The sequence below is a fragment of the Puma concolor genome, chromosome E4, assembly GCF_028749965.1.
Source record: "Puma concolor isolate L17-30 chromosome E4, mPumCon1.1.hap2, whole genome shotgun sequence".
Taxonomy (NCBI): domain Eukaryota; kingdom Metazoa; phylum Chordata; class Mammalia; order Carnivora; family Felidae; genus Puma; species Puma concolor.
In genome coordinates, this window is record NC_141683.1 from 32272522 (window position 1) to 32289746 (window position 17225).

Below are 17225 nucleotides of genomic sequence, written 5' to 3' on the forward strand. Positions count from 1 at the left end.
TGTGCCATCATTATTGTTAACCTCTGGACATTTTAACAACATGTTTATGGATCTTAAATCAATGAACATTACGGAGGAAAACATCTGTGGTTCTAATACTTTCTAGAGTGGCTCTTAATATCATTTTCATACAAATTTTAAAGTGATTTTAAAAACTAGCCATTGAAAATTTTCTAATTCGTTGTTAAAACATTGAACACGAAAACTATGTCAATTTTACAGACAAACATGAAGGGTGTGTATCTGTTAGAAACGATTATTAGAAAGGCCAGTGGAAGGAAATGCTTCCTTGCCCATCAAATCCACATGTTTAGCCCATAAAGTGGAGGCTTAGAGTGAAGGACAAGTTATGGTATCTGATATCCTTCAGAAGTGTTGCCTCAGGGAAAATTCATGGATGAAGAAAGCCAAATAGATTTTAAAATGAATTATGTTTACTTTTGTTTTACAGGAATTATAGAAATATATTTTCAATTAAATAAGGAATAGACTAATGGATGAATTAAAATAAAAAGCACATGATTTTTTTTCCAGAAACACCATTAGTTACATATTTTTATTTAAAATCTAAAGGTCATAGTTTAGTAAAAAAAAAAAAAAAAAAAAAAAAATAGGTCTATGGTAAGCATTTTCTTTCATAAATTGACAAAACATATACCAGAGCAAAGAGTCTACAAAATCATGGCATTGTGTGTGCACTGATTCTTTCTTCTCCTTCATCTATTAGCTCTTTAACAAATACAGACATTTGTAGGATAGCTTACTTACAAACGAGGAATCCACATGGACAGTGGTTTGAACATTTCATATTCCTATACTTTGACTTAGAGATTCATATGCAAACCATTTCTTATTTTTTAAATCAAGATTTCAACTTGTGTTCCAAGTCTTAAAGTGAGAAAGCAAGAGAAGCTAATTATAATAGTAACCACAGAACTTCTGCACTCCTTTATAGTTTTGCAAACACTTAAAACATGTAACATTTCATTTCATTCTACTTTATGCAGTGATTTCCCACTCATTTGCTAAAGCCACCCTATACTTAGAAACGTAAATATTAAAATTTGGTTTAAGAGAAGGTATTCTATTAAGGACAACAACAAAAAAGACATTTCAGACTCTGAGCATAATACATTTTTTTTTCTTTTGGAAAATTGACTAATTAAGATAGATGAGAAAAATATGTACAGTTAGATTGATGTTAACAGAAAATGTCTTTGGTTTTACAGTGCTCTCGAAAAATAAAATGCGACAAAACTGGCACAAATTTTACATTTGACAACTAAAGATATTTTTATTATTTTTGTTTCCTTGTCTTTGAAGTACTCCTTATATTGTATCTGACTTGTTCCACTTCCAGAATTTTGAGGTTCCACTTGTCTTTGATCTCCCCCAAGCCATTCTCAACAGCTCTTTCATCATGCCTCTAGCTGCCCTCAACATAAAACCAACTTCTTTTCTTAGAACAGGGATAATCTTTTATTTCAAAGACTTTGGTATTTTCTGTTGCAGATCACCCTGGAAATATCTTTAATCCTCCTCTGTTGGGAGCACCTCTCTTCCCTGAACCTGTAGATGGACTGGTGGGTTCCATTTGTTCTAAAGTCACCAGGGGAGACCACAGCTCTTCACACTGAAATGATACTGACTCCTTTTTTGTTTTGTTTTGTTTTTAGATGGACAGTTATTTCCATCATTCAAACTTTTATCCTTGAAAAAGTGGGCAAAAAAAAAGTGGTATTTTCTTGCATAAATGAGGTGACACATCTTAAAATGGATTACTTAAGTTTACTAGGCTTCCCCCCGCCCCGCTCACTACTTACATACAACTAAATTTTTCTGCTTTACAGTAAATTATGCTTTCTGACTCACTGATGATAGTGCCTACATGTGTGATTATGTTTTTTCCACACACTAAAATATTGTTTGCAAAACGCTGATTTGCTTTTTCTCATTCCCTCCCTCTCCCCCATCTCTCTCTCTCTCTCTCTTTCTTTCCCCATCACTCTCTCTCACACACACTATGAAGCAGATGTGCTTAACTACTGCTTTATATCCCTATGAAAATGAAGCAGGGCAGGAAGAGAAAGCTGCACAACTTTCTCCCGTGATGAGCCTTTTCAATATGATTTCATTTTTGAGATCATAGCAACATCCAACCCGCCCATTTTTTCAACTTAAGCAAAATACTCTAATACAAGAGCAAATATCAATAGTGTTTAGATTACTTATTCTTTTGGCTTAGCCACAATTCTGTTCCCCTCTATTCACACTCATGACCAAAGGTTTATCTGAACGTTTATTTAATACACTGAACAATTAGAAACAAAATGTAGAGATATAAGGCTGAATAGCACAGTGCTAGCATCTGCTAGAATGCCAGGCACAGGGAAGAAGCTGATTATTACTTCCCTTTCTTCACTCCTTTCTCAATTTTAGTATTTAAAATTAGAATAAGAAAAATTAAAAATAGCGATTCCCTTTTAGGATATGATAATCAGTAAATTTTATAAATATTGGGAAAGAAATTAACAAATTTACTGATGTTAAAGACTAGTATAAGCTAGACTCCATAATGATTTGTATACTTAAGTTAAATGAGATCACATTTATAAAATGTTGAGAATGGTGCCTGGCACATGGTAGGACTAGTTTCTTATTAAGGAACAATTTATCTTATTAACTACCTACACCTGTTAGTATAAAAATAAGTTGCTATAAAGCTATACCTCTTTTAAGAAAAACTTCCAAGCCTGAAATTAAAATATTATATATATAATTATATACATATATATATACATATACATATGTATATAATCTATCAACCTGCGTAAAAATATGCCATGCAAGAGATTCAACACAGCATTACCTTTTCAAGACACTTTCAGTTAAATTTCTAATTTATTATGAAGTCTCGATGTATTTTACATAGTTTTTATTTAAAAAGTTATTTTAAGGGGCGCCTGGGTGGCGCAGTCGGTTAAGCATCCGACTTCAACCAGGTCACGATCTCGTGGTCCGTGAGTTCGAGCCCCGCGTCAGGCTCTGGGCTGATGGCTCGGAGCCTGGAGCCTGTTTCCGATTCTGTGTCTCCCTCTCTCTCTGCCCCTCCCCCATTCATACTCTGTCTCTCTCTGTCCCAAAAATAACTAAACGTTGAAAAAAAAAATTTAATAAAAAGTTATTTTAAGTCATAGCTTTCTTTTTTCTAATAGTTAAGCTACCAAGGAAGATATATCTATCTATACACACACATACATATGAATATATACATGTATACATATACATATATATTTAATTCTTATGAATATTGTGATGAATTATTTTCATACTGTTGCGACAATATTGAAGTCAAATAAGGAAAATTGACAATAATTAGTATGTTCCCAATCATTGTTCAACCAACCTTTCAAGAGACATGATTTTGAACTTTTATGTGAAATTAACTGGGTTCTCATTATATGCCATCAAGCATGCTCAGCCCTTTACAACCATTAGCTCTGTTTCTCAACATCCAAGTCAAAATATTTTTGTTTTCCTTTTCCACTTTGGCTACCCCTTCTCACTTTCTTTTCCTAGGTCCTCCTACTAATCCCTCCAAAATATGGAGTGTTCCAGAGCTCAGAATTAAGTCCTCTGTACTCCATCTAAACACTCTTCTTACACTATCACATTCAGTCTCTTCGCTTTAAATTCCATCTGTATACAGTGACCTTCAAAGGTATTACTCCAATCAAGAGCTGATGAACCCCACACTCTTAACTCCAGTTGAAATCTAGATACCTCTAATTGGATGTCTACTGAGAATTAAAGCATTAATATATATTAATATAGATAAGACAGAACCCTTGATTGCCTACCCTAGCTGGGGTGTTTTTCATCCTAATTGCTCATGAGAAAAAAATGAGTCGTTCTGTATAACTTTATGTTTTTCTTCTACCCAGCAACTTCTCTTGATCCTATATACACCTGTTCTTTATTCCCCCTTCCACTGCCAACACTTAATCCAGATACCATCCCCTTTCTCTTTTCCACCAATCCAAATGACTCCTAACGGGTCTTTAGGCTTTAATTCACTTCTAATCTATTCCCACAGCAGCAAGTGTAGTCCCTTTAATATCGAAATAAGATTAGCTCATTCTCTGCTTAAAACGTCCAGATAGCTTCTTCTGTTTACACTTAAGGTAAAAATCCAAAGTCTTTCTATTTGCAACAAGGTCCCCTAGGAGCTTCCCCTGTGTGTATCTCTCCAACTTCACCACGAACCACTCAGCCTTTATCCACCATACTGCAAGTACCTGACCTCCTTTCCTTGCCTTGAACCCACCATTTTTTTTTTCTTTTTCTGAAGGACCTTTGCACCTGCCAGTTCCTCTTTACATAAATCTTCACATTCTTGTCAGCCAACATTAGTAGCCTAATGACACTACTTCAAAGAGGCCTTCTTTAATCACTGTCTAAAAGGCCATTTTGCTCCCTGATCTGGCCTTCTCTACTGTCATATCACACACACTGTTTTATTTCACACACTTATCAATATCTGAAATTTCCTCAATTATTTATTTGGTTTTTGTTACCTCTTTTACTAAGATGTAAGTTTCATGAAATTTGGTACCTTTTCTGTTTCATTTACCACTGTGTCAGCACTTAGAATAGTTCCTACCACATAGTCAGGGTTCTATTTAAAAAATGGCTACATCAATGACTAAGTTATCTCACTTAATAGCTACTGCTATTATTATTATTATTATTATTATTATTATTATTACTATTATTATTATATAGATGCAGAAACTGAGGATTTGAAAGGTAATTTCCCTAATGTTTCTAATTGGAAAGGTCAGGATGGAATACAGGCAACATTTCAAAAACTGATTTCTTATGCACACTGAAGGTAAGGCTTGTTTGAATCCAACATTTCTAGCTGGATCTCTTTAAGTTATTTTCATCAGCTTCCTGACCCTTTTCTTTTGCTTGTCTGCCTCCCACGTAGCATCACTCCTTCTCATACTCAATGCTCTGAACTAATATCTTCTGTTTATTTTTTTCTTAGCCATTATATATCTTGAACATACTTAAAGTTTCAATAAGTAAACTCAGGAAAAAATAAAAACGTGGTCACTCAAAAATAGAAAGATTTAGGGCTTATTAGTAAAAATCTTAGTTTAAAAACTAAAACAGGGATTTGGAGACCTAAGTCTAGAATTCAAAGTAGAACACTTGACCTAAATTATTTGATTGACAGCCCACATTTATCATAGTAACCAACATTTTTTCTTTGTTTTCCCTGGAGTTTTAACCGATTTGTCCGTGGAGTAGAAAACTGTAAGGTAGCTGTACCCAATTCATTTCATATACCTCTTGGATAAGTATAAAAAGCTTATCTTGTGTCTACACTTCCTGGAATAAGATGAGAACCTTATGTGTTTTCCATGATCAAAGTGCTTAACAAAGGTCAAGTTACTTCCCTTGCACTTCAAAACCAAAAAAAAAAATCTAGATACTTTGGTAAATTATTCAATGGCTTTCACTTTATGTAATATCAAAAACAAATTAGGTTGGGGAAAAGCCATTCGTTCCATCATATCACTCACCTCCAGATAGACTCAGTGGTGTACCTTGTAAAGCTCCTTTTCGAGATGATAGTAGCACATTACTTTTGCATTACCAATGTAGCATCAACATTCATAGTAAATACAAGTCCATTAAAGGTGCCTTTTCCTTTTTATAAAAGACAAAATCTTAGATGATTTAGGTCTTGTTAAATATATGGAGTTTACTGGGTTCACAACGTTTCACCTTTGTAGCTAAATTAGCTGGATGGGGCTGAAACACATGTTTTACACACATGACCTCTGAGAAACTACCAAGCACCTTTCAGTCTTGGTGTGATTTGCCTACTATCAAGTACTCATGTCTTCAATTACCTGGTTATTAGGCTGACCACGAAGAAGGCTGAATAACCAAGTGGAAAAAGAATAGACCTAGAGTCAGACCAACCCAGGATGAAATATCAGCCCTTACTAGCTGATGACGTTGGAAAATTACAATGAAAGCTCACCAAAAAAAACTTAAGGGTTTGTTTGTGTGGTGTGTATGTGTGTAGGTTTTAACATATCTTTTCAAATAAAGCCTTTATTTTCAGTTCAAATCACAAAACAAACAAACCAAAGATAACTGGGACTTTTTGGCTAATCCCTCTTTGATCTACCACCTTTATTTATTAAGTATCTGATAATAATCTACACAACTCAGGGGCAGCTTCAGAACTTCTATAACTGAAAGCCTACAGAAATCCAGTTGGAGCAGAGGCCTAGATGTTGTCTGGCAAGAACAAAGCTTTTTACTTAGTGTGTTATATGTAGATTTAAAAATAATAATTTTTAATCTGTAATTTATGAAAGATTGAGAACACAAATAATTATCTCTTGCGATGTATATTGTTACTTTGAGGAGAAAGCTTATGGAGAAATTGGAAAATTTTAAACCCCAAGCAGCCACTGCCACAGTAAGATTATAGATTTCCCAAGAATAGGCATAGAATGTGGTATTCCCAACTGAAGATACTGGGAAAGCACTCATAAAATATTTGTTCACGAAATGAATTAATGCACAAGTAAACAGATTTCACTAGACTAGAGAAATAAAATATTCAGAAAGTTTTCGGTGTTGATTATTGAGAATTCATGAGATTTTTATTTGCCTATTTATTCATCTCCATGTTTCTCAGCTTGCCTAAGATAATCATGGTTTACTTAGGAAAAAATGGGATATGCAGCTTTAGACATAGCACATAATCAAAACCGAGATAAAGAACAAGAGAGAAAGAAAAAGTGTAAGCAAGGGTTTTAAGTAACTTCTACTTCCTGAACATTTCATGTAGACACTTCATCATAAATAATTCACTAAAATAACAACAACAAAACGACAGACTTAAAATGGTTTTTATGAGTTGTTAAGCACTTTCTGCATATGGGGTTAGATTCCACTGGCAAACTATCCATTCACTTGACAAGTTCTGAGGACCTACAGGCACTCTCTGGTAAATAAGTAGAAACCCAATGATAATCTACATGAGCTCACCAGCTGCTATGGGAGACAGCCAAATAAAGAAATCTCCAAGAGGATTATTCACAGATCATCGCAGCCAATGATGATCAGGAGCAGAGCAGGAGTGTGCACGAGGGCTGCCCAGAGGAAATGACCGTTGAACCCAATCTTGAAGAGCAGTTATAATTTTCCCAGTTAAAAAAATGTATATATAGATGGAAGAAGAAACAGCATGGCCAACAGTTTGGACACAAGAAAACATATTTTTAGGAAAATGCAAGTTACAACAGGAGTATACAGTTGACCCCTGAACAGCACAGGTTTGAACTACGCAGGTCCACTTGTATGTGGATTTTTCTGATAAATACAGAATAGTACTGTAGATATTTTTCTCTTCTTTGTGATTTTCTTAATAACATTTTTTTCTCTAGCTTATTCGAAAGAATACAGTATATAATACATATGACATACAACATATGCATTAATCAACTGTTTATGTTATCAGTAAGTCAACAGTAGGCTATAAGTAGTTAAGTTTTGAGGGAGTCAAAAGTTATACATAGATTTTTGGCTGTGTAAGGAAGGCATCAGTGACCCTAATCCTTATTGTTCAAGGGTCAACTGTAGAGTATATGTCACTAAGTAGTTACAGATAAAGTTGGAAAAATATGCAGGGATTCAATTAAAGCTGTATATACCATGCTAATAGCCTTTATTTTTCCTAAATGTAGAGACAAAAGTAGAATGATTTGACACCTTATGGTGATCCCACCCACTGATGTACACTGGGGACATTAAACTTATCATCTTGATTCTTCTCTTTAATTTTTGCTGTACCAAGTAGTAAGAAGTTGGCACAAGGTGTATAAGCTACTAAGAATGCCATAAAGGAGCGCCTGGTGGCTCAATCAGTTAAGCATCTGACTTCAGCTCAGGTCATGATCTCATGGTTCATGGGTCTGAGCCCCACATCAGGCTCTGTGCTGACAGCTCAGAGCCTAGAGCCTGCTTTGGATTCTGTCTCTCCCTCTCTTTCTGCCCCTCCCCTGCTTGCTCTCTCTCTCTCTCTCTCTCTCTCTCTCAAAATTAAACATTAAAAAGAATGCTACACAAATGAACAAGATTTAAAATATAATTCTAAACTATACAGCAGTCTTATAAGTATTTCTAAAGTTTCCACTGGCTACTTGAGGAGTAACCAAAACTCGTAAAATCTCAAAATGAATCTTGCTGAAAGAGCTCTCAATCACAAAATGATTATTACGATAGAAATAGCAGCACAATATAAATTTGAAAATGTCTAATATTTCCCAATTTAAAATTTGACAAAGATTAAATAATTGCATTAAATCAATTACATTTTGAACAACATTGAAAGGGAAAAAGAAGGAAAGGAAAGGAAAAGAAAGGAAAGGAAAGGAAAGGAAAGGAAAGGAAAGGAAAGGAAAGGAGAAAGAAAGAAAGAAAGAAAGAAAGAAAGAAAGAAAGAAAGAAAGAAAGAAAGAAAGAAAAAAAAGAAAGAAAAGCAATGGTATAAACTGAACATAAGTAATGTTGTTTCTGGCTAAAATGGAAGAATTAAGACTTTTGGGAAATTTAGATCGGTCTTATTTGACAAAAAAAAATAATAATAACACTTAAAAATGTGATAACCATAAAGGAAAATTCTTAGAGGCATAAGTTTATAATCAGTACAATTGGATGTGACTAAAAATTGATTCATGAACTTAACAGTAACTGGAAAAATTGAATGAAAAATAACACTATTTAACACTAGTTCAGTAAAATTCTTTAATGAAAACATTGGTAATGATTTAACCAGACTCTTTAAAAAATACTCAGGGAATTAACTTGGCTTAATAAAGATTTTTTTCCGTGAAAGTTGTTTTCAAGGAAAACTCATAAGTATAGGTATATTCTAATTAAATTCTTATTTTCTTAAACATCTTTAGGATCACATCATGGGTCAGTATGTTCTCTATCCAATAGAGAGCCACCAAAGAAAGGATGTACAAAGGTGAGTTTTGCCTTTTACAGGGATTATCCCAGTAGAGGTAGGTATGAGGACACTAGGGACTGAAGAGAGGCAAGATTGCAGGCTATTGTTACAATAAGAAATAATAATAATCTCTAGCAAAGAGTTGGATTTGCAAACTATTTAGGAGGTAGAATCCAGAGTAGCCTGAAAATCGCTAAAACAGGGGATGCAAAGTTAAAAGAACTGAAAGATCTCTAAGGGTTTATAGTTCTGCCACATAGCCTAAACTATATCTCCTCTGAGTCTCTCAAAGGAAGAGATGTGATTTGGAATCAGATGTCAATGATAAAGAACTGAGTGCTGTGATTTTATGGGATCACATGAATAAAACATACAACTTTGCAGGGTATCTCATAGTTTCAAAGCATTTTCACAAATATTATCATTTTTAATGCTTATAACATTTTATAGATGACAAAACTGCATATCAAAGATGGAAAGCCATTTGAATTGAGATCATAAAATTCGTAGAATTAGATTTCTAAAATGCTTCTCAATCCAGATGCCATCTCCAGCTCAGAATGGCACCTGCTTCATTTCCTATGATGCTTAGTATTTCTTTTATCAATAAGCAAATTACTGTTTGTTTGTTTCTTTAAGTGGAGATATTTAAAATATGGTGACCACACTTTATTGCCATGATATAGTACCTTTGCTTTCATCTCTTAACATCACTGTTATTTATATAGGATTCTCTGTTCTATTTTCATGCTTAGCAGGACAATTTATTATTATTATTATTATTATTATTATTATTATTATTATTTACAATGCAGAGAGTTTCTTCTTGTATATCAGTGCTCTTTTACATTCACCAGAGTAACTGTTCATTTGCTAATACATATGAGTGTGATGCTGAATTGCCCTTAGCTCTTGATTTGTGCTCTGGTATTAACAGATTACCTTTTTGGAGGGCTAATGATATTCCTGTAGTTGTTCATATTTTGGTTGGAAGCAGTTTTTTCTAATATACAAACGGCGATCATTTTTATTTGAATATCATTGCATGCAGTTATAATTGTATCACATGGTATATATTAGGAGAAATTGAAGTTTTGGAAAAATAACTTTTTCATTTCAGATATTTGTGTCTCATTTTTAGTGGGAAATAAATGTTTATTTTTTTGTTTTTCTTTTTTTAGGAAATAAATGTTTAATCTTTAAACACTGTAGAGCTAAGTACCACAGAAGAATTTCAAGTTTGAGTTGGGTCTTCAGTAAAGAATCTAATAAAAGCATTGATAATCTTGCTCATTACCTTTTCAGAGGTGAATCAATTGAAGATACTATAAATGCACATAGAGAGTGCTTATATATTTCCCTAACATTGACTTTATATATATTTATGCTGCAGTTTTCTTTCTTTATCTTTTCTTGTTTTGTTATTATTCCTGAACATTCAATACTCTCTTATAATAGTCATTCCACAGACTCTTGACAGATTGGGTTTGAAGTAGCACATTGACATATAAAAATGAATGCATATTAAAAACTTTAGGCAATAATTAAATATTTTTTCATCTAAATATTGGTTATAGCCATGTATACAATATAGGTCTATATATTTCAGTATTATGCAGAAATAGACATCACATCATATGGCTAAACGAATCGCTTGCAATATTCCATTTTTTTCTTCATCCTTTTTTAGAGTATTACGTTTACGTATATAAAAGTTATAGCATTGTCCTTTAGTAATCAGTAAATAATATGTGGTTGGGTATCTAGTACCAAGAAAGCTATTTAGAATAGACTGAAATTAAGTTTAAACTGAGATTTAGCTCCATTTCCATTCCAATTTTATCCTGTGTTAATACTCCCATAAATTTATAAGATGACTGAGAAAAGATCAAAGGTCTGTGGGGATAACAAATTCCTTTCTCTGCACCAAAGTGACTTACATTACATGATCTGAACAGAAAACCTTGTCTGTGTTCACACTGTGCTTTCACCAACGAAATGGACCAACCTGACCATAAATCTCTGCTTCGTGCCTAACCAAATTGAGATTTGTTATCACATTATTGAGGAAGAAATGATGCCCAGACTCTCTACAAATTTTCTGTGTGCACACAATGCGATGCCATCTTCCACCTGCCCTTGAAAATAGTCCCCCAGCCCTACCAGTGTCCATGCCTGAATTTGCAAAGACTGGATCTGATTCCATTTGTCTTGTCCCCATTAGATGCGTACGCCCCTGCCCCTGTCTCATTCCTTACTTTTCTTCCTATAGGCATCTGTATCTGAAAAACAAAACTAACCTCCAAATGAAATGCCACCAGCCTAAAATGTCCAAAGAGTAGGCCAGGGAAAATTTAGGAATAACATTCTTGAACTACAGATTTTTAAGAAGTTAGGATGGTATTTCCAAATAAGAAGGAAAAGAAGGAAATAGCAAAATAATAATCATGAATTAAATTCTTAAGAAGGCAAGGCCTATAAAGATCCAGATCCAAAATCATTTTATGTAATCGTGACGACATTGTCTAACTCTATCTTTCCACTTTGTCGTTGGCTAATTTTTTCATCTCAAGCTTTGTCTCTTCTTCTGTCCTCTCTTTCTGAAATTCTTTGTACTCATCCTCTCTCACCTCCGTCATTATAATCTTCAGTTTTGTCAAAAAACGCCCATTGCTTTGTCAGTGTCTGGTAAATCAGTTACAGATGAGAGTTTCCGCTTTCACACAGGTTACAATAGAAGTAAATGCACTCATTGGTAGATAATAATACTAACACTACCACCAACAACAAATTGAATTAGTATGTGGAAAGTGTCATGGAAAGGTGGTAACAAGTGTCCAGTTTCAGTGGAGATACTTTGTGGTATGAGCGACGGAAGAGAAATAGAACTATCGCGGATCCTTAGAGGTCCAGAGGAAGTGTAGACGAGCCATGCGGTGTTGCAACTGGCTACTGCAAGTTCTGTTTTAATGAATCATACAAGAAAAAAATACAAAACAATCCCTGCCCAGCTCTAGGCCCAGCTCCTAGCTCAGTGGTGGACTCGGTTGTTCTGGCAAGGAGTTGAGCACGTATACCGAAGACAATGAGAAGATACCAGAAGGTGTTTTGTTTTGTTTTGTTTTGTTTTGTTTTGTTTTGTTTTGTTTTGTTTTGTTTTCCCCCTCTTCTTTTTAAGGTGTAGAATAAGGAAAGAAATGAATGAGACTGCAGGTAGATTAGGAAACTATAATAATGTTCTAGGTAAAACATGATAAAGGCATAAATTAAGGCAATGTCGATGGAATTGAAGAAAGGGAAAATATTTTAGAGACTGTTAAAAACTAAAATTACAAGACTAGAGGAGGATTTAAATACTTAGGGGAATGAGTCTGGAGATGAGGAATCAGGATCGTCAAAACATAGCAGGTCTTTATAAGGAACTCTAATGATAGAAAATAAGAATAAAACTGACCAAAGGTTAAAGCCCATAGAACCCCAATATTTAAAAGCAGACAAATACGAAGAACCAGAAGATAGATAAGTAGATATGTGTGTGTGTGTGTTATAAACTCACATATAAAAACTAGAATATATATGTGTGTGTATCTGGATATGTGTATTTATAGGAAGAGTGTAGAAATATCTATATTCCTACACTAGCTAATTGTCACTGGTTGACATCTTTGAAATAGCCCAGAATAGAGAAAAGACTTAGCTCAAGCTAACCACTCTGACCCTCTCCTTAGCTACAGAGAGCAAGAGAGAAAAAGGAAAGACAGATTCCTAAGTCCACCTTACCTTTTCCCTTACAAAATGCCTTTCAAGTTCTGGCAATGATAAGGATCACAGGCAGATTTTTTTAAAGAAAAATATCTATAAAAAGTTCATAAAAGATAAATTGTGGAATATTCAGAACTTAATGATTGCTAATCAAATGTCAATTCATACTTTGTATTGAAAACCTGTGTGATGTTCAAGGCATAGTACATGTTTGTAACATGAAATACTTCTTTAAATGTAGATGGAAAAATGAAGAATTATGACCAGGAAATGACTCTAAAGTGATATGACTCATAACTCACATACCATAACCCATGTACCCTAGCTGGTATGGTATAGAGTGATAGATTTGCCTGCCATCGCACCTGGTTTAGAGTCAAAGAACATTCATCATTATCTGCATTCTCAAAACCATCATCGTCTCCTAGAATTATTTAGAAATGTTCAACAGAGTTTTGGTTTCCGGCTATCATGGCAAAGAGGCACAGAGCAAAGAGATTGCAAACTTTTGTGTAAAACTCACCCCAGCATGATTGCCATGGCAAAGTTTAACTTTGCCTTTCTGTATTTGTATTTTAGGGATTAAATAACATATCTGAATTGTGCATATATTTGTCCATTAATTGATGTCTGTCTACATTTGGCTCTACTTTTTTATTCCATTAGAGTACACAATATAAATGTGATGCCAAAAGCCTAATATTTCCTATGATCCCTAAACTCAATTTTAACACAGTAAAATCAAAGATAATGATCAAACTTATTTGTTGCTAATAAAGAAAAATATGTAATTTAAAGCATTAATAACTTCCCAAATCCTACATCGAATCACAAAATGACTCTCAGAACTTTAAAGGATGATAAATGAGATATGCAGACGCAGATGATTATATCTACTTTTTCAAAAAAAAAGTATTGATTCCAGGAAGACTATCAATGCCTTTTAGAAAAATGTTTGCTCTCAATATTTACATAAACAATTGAAGTTAAGCTTGATCCTTCAAAATAAATCTATGTATATCTCTCCATTTATTTAAGTACAAATTGTTTAGCAAAATAGATTCAAAAGTTTCTAGATAATTTTATACTTTCTTATTTTGACCATAAGTTCGAAGATATTTCTCATGGTAAAAATCCTTAATTGACTGAGTTGAAAGTTCATAATGGTTTCCTCTGTGTCCTACAAAATATTTCAGTGTTTCTTTGTGCTCATTTAGAAATGCTTTGCTACCGTTCTTGAATGAGGATTTTTAATGAATATTCATTCTGATTTATGATAATCCACGTATTATTACCACCCTGCTAAAATCATTATTCATTACAGTTTGCTTTTGATCATGATAGCTAACTTTACAGGGAAGTTCCCTTGATAGACATTTTCTGTACTAAAACAAAACGCTGCATCCATACAAAAAATTTTAGACCACCTTTGCAGTTAAAAACACAACAGTATCTTCCACTGCTTTCCACTCTCCCTGATTACACAAAATACCAACTGACCACATAACAAGCTCAGGAGGTAGCTACCGCCCTGCCTTTTAGAAGAAGGAAGAATGGTGGAAAGTTGAAAACAGATTTCAATGAATTCCAGTCAGCGAGACTTTTAATTTTCTTTTTTTTAAACTTCTTTGGAATTTCTGCAAAAATGCCACTTTCACTGTCCTTTCCATAGTGAGAAACAACTTTTAGATACTACATCATATGGAGTATACTTAACATAATTTATTAGTTATGTTTAACAATCAACTGAAATGCACTCATGATCCAAACTGAAACTATTCAAGAAATGTCCATTAAAAGGATAGCATGTAGCCAAAGATCTCCAGCTTAAATGAGTACTTGAGATCCCCATTACATTTTCCTACAGAAGACAGCATTTGCATGATTCCTATGAGTTTAAGTATTTTTACTGCATCAAGGCTCTAATATTTACCCATCACCCAGGAAGGGCGGTGGCCCCGTAAGAATTTCCAAGGCAAATAATCATTAAAACTACTGAGAAGAAACCAAAAACTTGATTTAAAATACATTCTGTGCTAAGAATATGCATAAAATGAATATTTTATTAAATTCCCAAATGGATTATTTAAACTATCCTATAGATAAGTATTCAATAAAATATTTTAGTAGTAATCAAAATTTGAGGAAGCAGACTCCAGTTCAAAAAGAAAGAGTGGCTTACATGCTACCGAAGCCATATTATGACTCAAAAAAGGCATTTTCTGTTAAAAGGATGAAAATTCACTTATTTTGTCATTAAGATCTCCTCAGATTTTCATAAACTTATGTTTACGCGTTTGAGGGTTAAGTAACAGCATTACTTTTGTAATATCCTTGAACACTTTGCAAACAAAGATACAGTCAGACAAGTTTCTTTTAAATTGTGATTTTTTCCCCCAAACATTTATGCCTTTTTAAACAGAAACAATGTATTGTCTCACATAGCAAGCCAGGTCTCTCTGAGCTCCAATAGCCTTGACCATTTTCTAGTGAGCTTCCTTATTTCCAGTCACCAACACTTAACTTATTTTTATGTCTCTTTCAAACCAATATCCCTCCACAAGGAAAAAAATAACTAAGGACATATTAATATACTTGTACTTACCTGTAACAAACACGCCTGTATCCAGAAAGGCAAAGCCAAATGCCAAAAGTTTAAGCCACAAATACATGGTCATATCTGGAAATCAGCTGTATTCCTATGAAACAGCATGCGTCCTTCTGAAAGGCAAAATAATAGTTATCTTTGCAAAAGTTTTTCTTTGCGAAACAGAATAAAAAATAAAAGAAATGAGTGCATACTCTTTGCTGTTGTCTTATCAGACAGGGAACAATTTCCTCCTCTGCTACCCCAAGAACAAACCACTTTGCTAGCTACACAAACTGCTAGGTAGTGATGTCAGATTCGGTTTTACTAACTTCTCCAAAAATACTGTAAAGGATCTTCTTTGCAGGAAGTCAAGAAAGTTGTTCAAAGTCAGTGCAAAAGCATCTTACTTCCTTAATTCAAGTAACTAATTACTTGAATAAGTTTCTAGGCCTTTTAAAAGATTTTTCTCCTTCAAGAAAGATGTTTTTTAAGTATCCGAATAATACTCCCTTACAATATTCATTACAACTTAAAAAAATAACATCCCCACCCCAAAATAAGCAATAATTCTCTTACCTAAGAGGGAATAAAATAGATTCAGGATGGGTAAAACAAAATGGGGGTTGGCAAGATGACACAGTGATTGAATTAGTAGAAAATACCTGTATTTGACTCAAAATGACCAGATGAGTGACCGACCTGGGTTTTTTTGTTTTTTGTGTTTTTTTTGTGTTTTCTTTTTGTTTTTTGTTTTTGTTTTTTTGTTTTGTTTTTTTGTTTTGTTTTTTTGTTTGTTTCTTTTTTTTTTTTTCTTTTTTTTTTTGCAACCAGGGTCGTTTACCAGGCAGGCATTCAAACTTCACCAATAGGACAGTTTTAGAGGTCAAACCCATTTTCTATGCAAACGCACTCTCTCAGAAAGCTGAACAGGTTTGCCCCAAGTCTTTCACAGAGCTCCTCGTGGTGCTAGGAATGGAATCAGAAGGTCACTTCCACAGCAGCAAATCCTGCTTCGAAAAAGGAATGCTGTTCCTGGCTTGAGAGATTCTTGGTGCTGTTGATGAGGGAATCAAGGGCAATGAAATTGAGAGCTGGGGTTTTTTTTGCTCTTTTTTTTTTTTTTTAATAGAAGTGAACCTTTTCCCCCCGCCCCCCTTCAGCAATACTTTCACAATTTTTTTTTGATTAAAAGACAGCAAATTAACATAGAGCATTTTCCCTGATACTGATGGTGTTTTTAGTAAGTCCATTGATTAGGAAAACACATACTGGCAAAAAGCTGCTATGAATCCTGTGATACAATTAAACTGGTATCATTATCACAATATCTGGTTCATCTACAAAGACTAGTGCACATGTACACAAGGATTATTATTGGAGCCACACAGGATACCTAAGGGACTTACAGACAAACAGAACCCTTGTGGTAACTGCAATCCTTGGTCAGAAAGCCCTATTGCAGGCTTCTTGTGTTTAAGTAAATAAAACTTTTTGTATTTACCAACTTATTTGTTTTACTCTTATGTTGACTGCTACTTATGTTGGAACTACAGAGCCAAATTTGCACACCTCCTCTTTGAGCAAATAAAAATAATCCCACATGTGAAATTCTGAGTCATAACATCTCATTATAATCTCATTTTTTAAAAAAGTCTCATTAAAATGAGATTTTTTGGTATGATTTTGATTTTATTATTAAGTTCATAGCTAACTTTCGGGGGTGTTGCCCGGGCCAAGAATATGCGTAGCACTTTAACTGCATAATCTAATTTGTACAACACTTCAGACAGATAATGTTATTATTCCCCATTTGACCCATAAAGT

The 17225-nt window shown here is 34.0% G+C and overlaps 1 protein-coding gene across 5 annotated transcripts in view; it reads right to left on the reverse strand.

Annotated features, from left to right (window-relative positions):
- Positions 1-15769, reverse strand: part of PTPRC (protein tyrosine phosphatase receptor type C) — a 125655-nt gene extending 109886 nt beyond the window's left edge. For all 5 annotated transcript variants that reach the window (XM_086693311.1, XM_086693309.1, XM_086693308.1 and 2 more), the window contains exons 1-2: positions 15614-15769; positions 15417-15532 (exon numbers count right to left, since the gene is read on the reverse strand). In XM_086693311.1, coding sequence (XP_086549437.1) covers positions 15417-15489 — 73 coding nt within the window. In that variant the 5' untranslated portion in view covers positions 15490-15532; positions 15614-15769. The remainder of the gene's footprint in view (positions 1-15416; positions 15533-15613) is intronic.
- Between the last annotated feature and the right edge of the window lie 1456 nt (positions 15770-17225).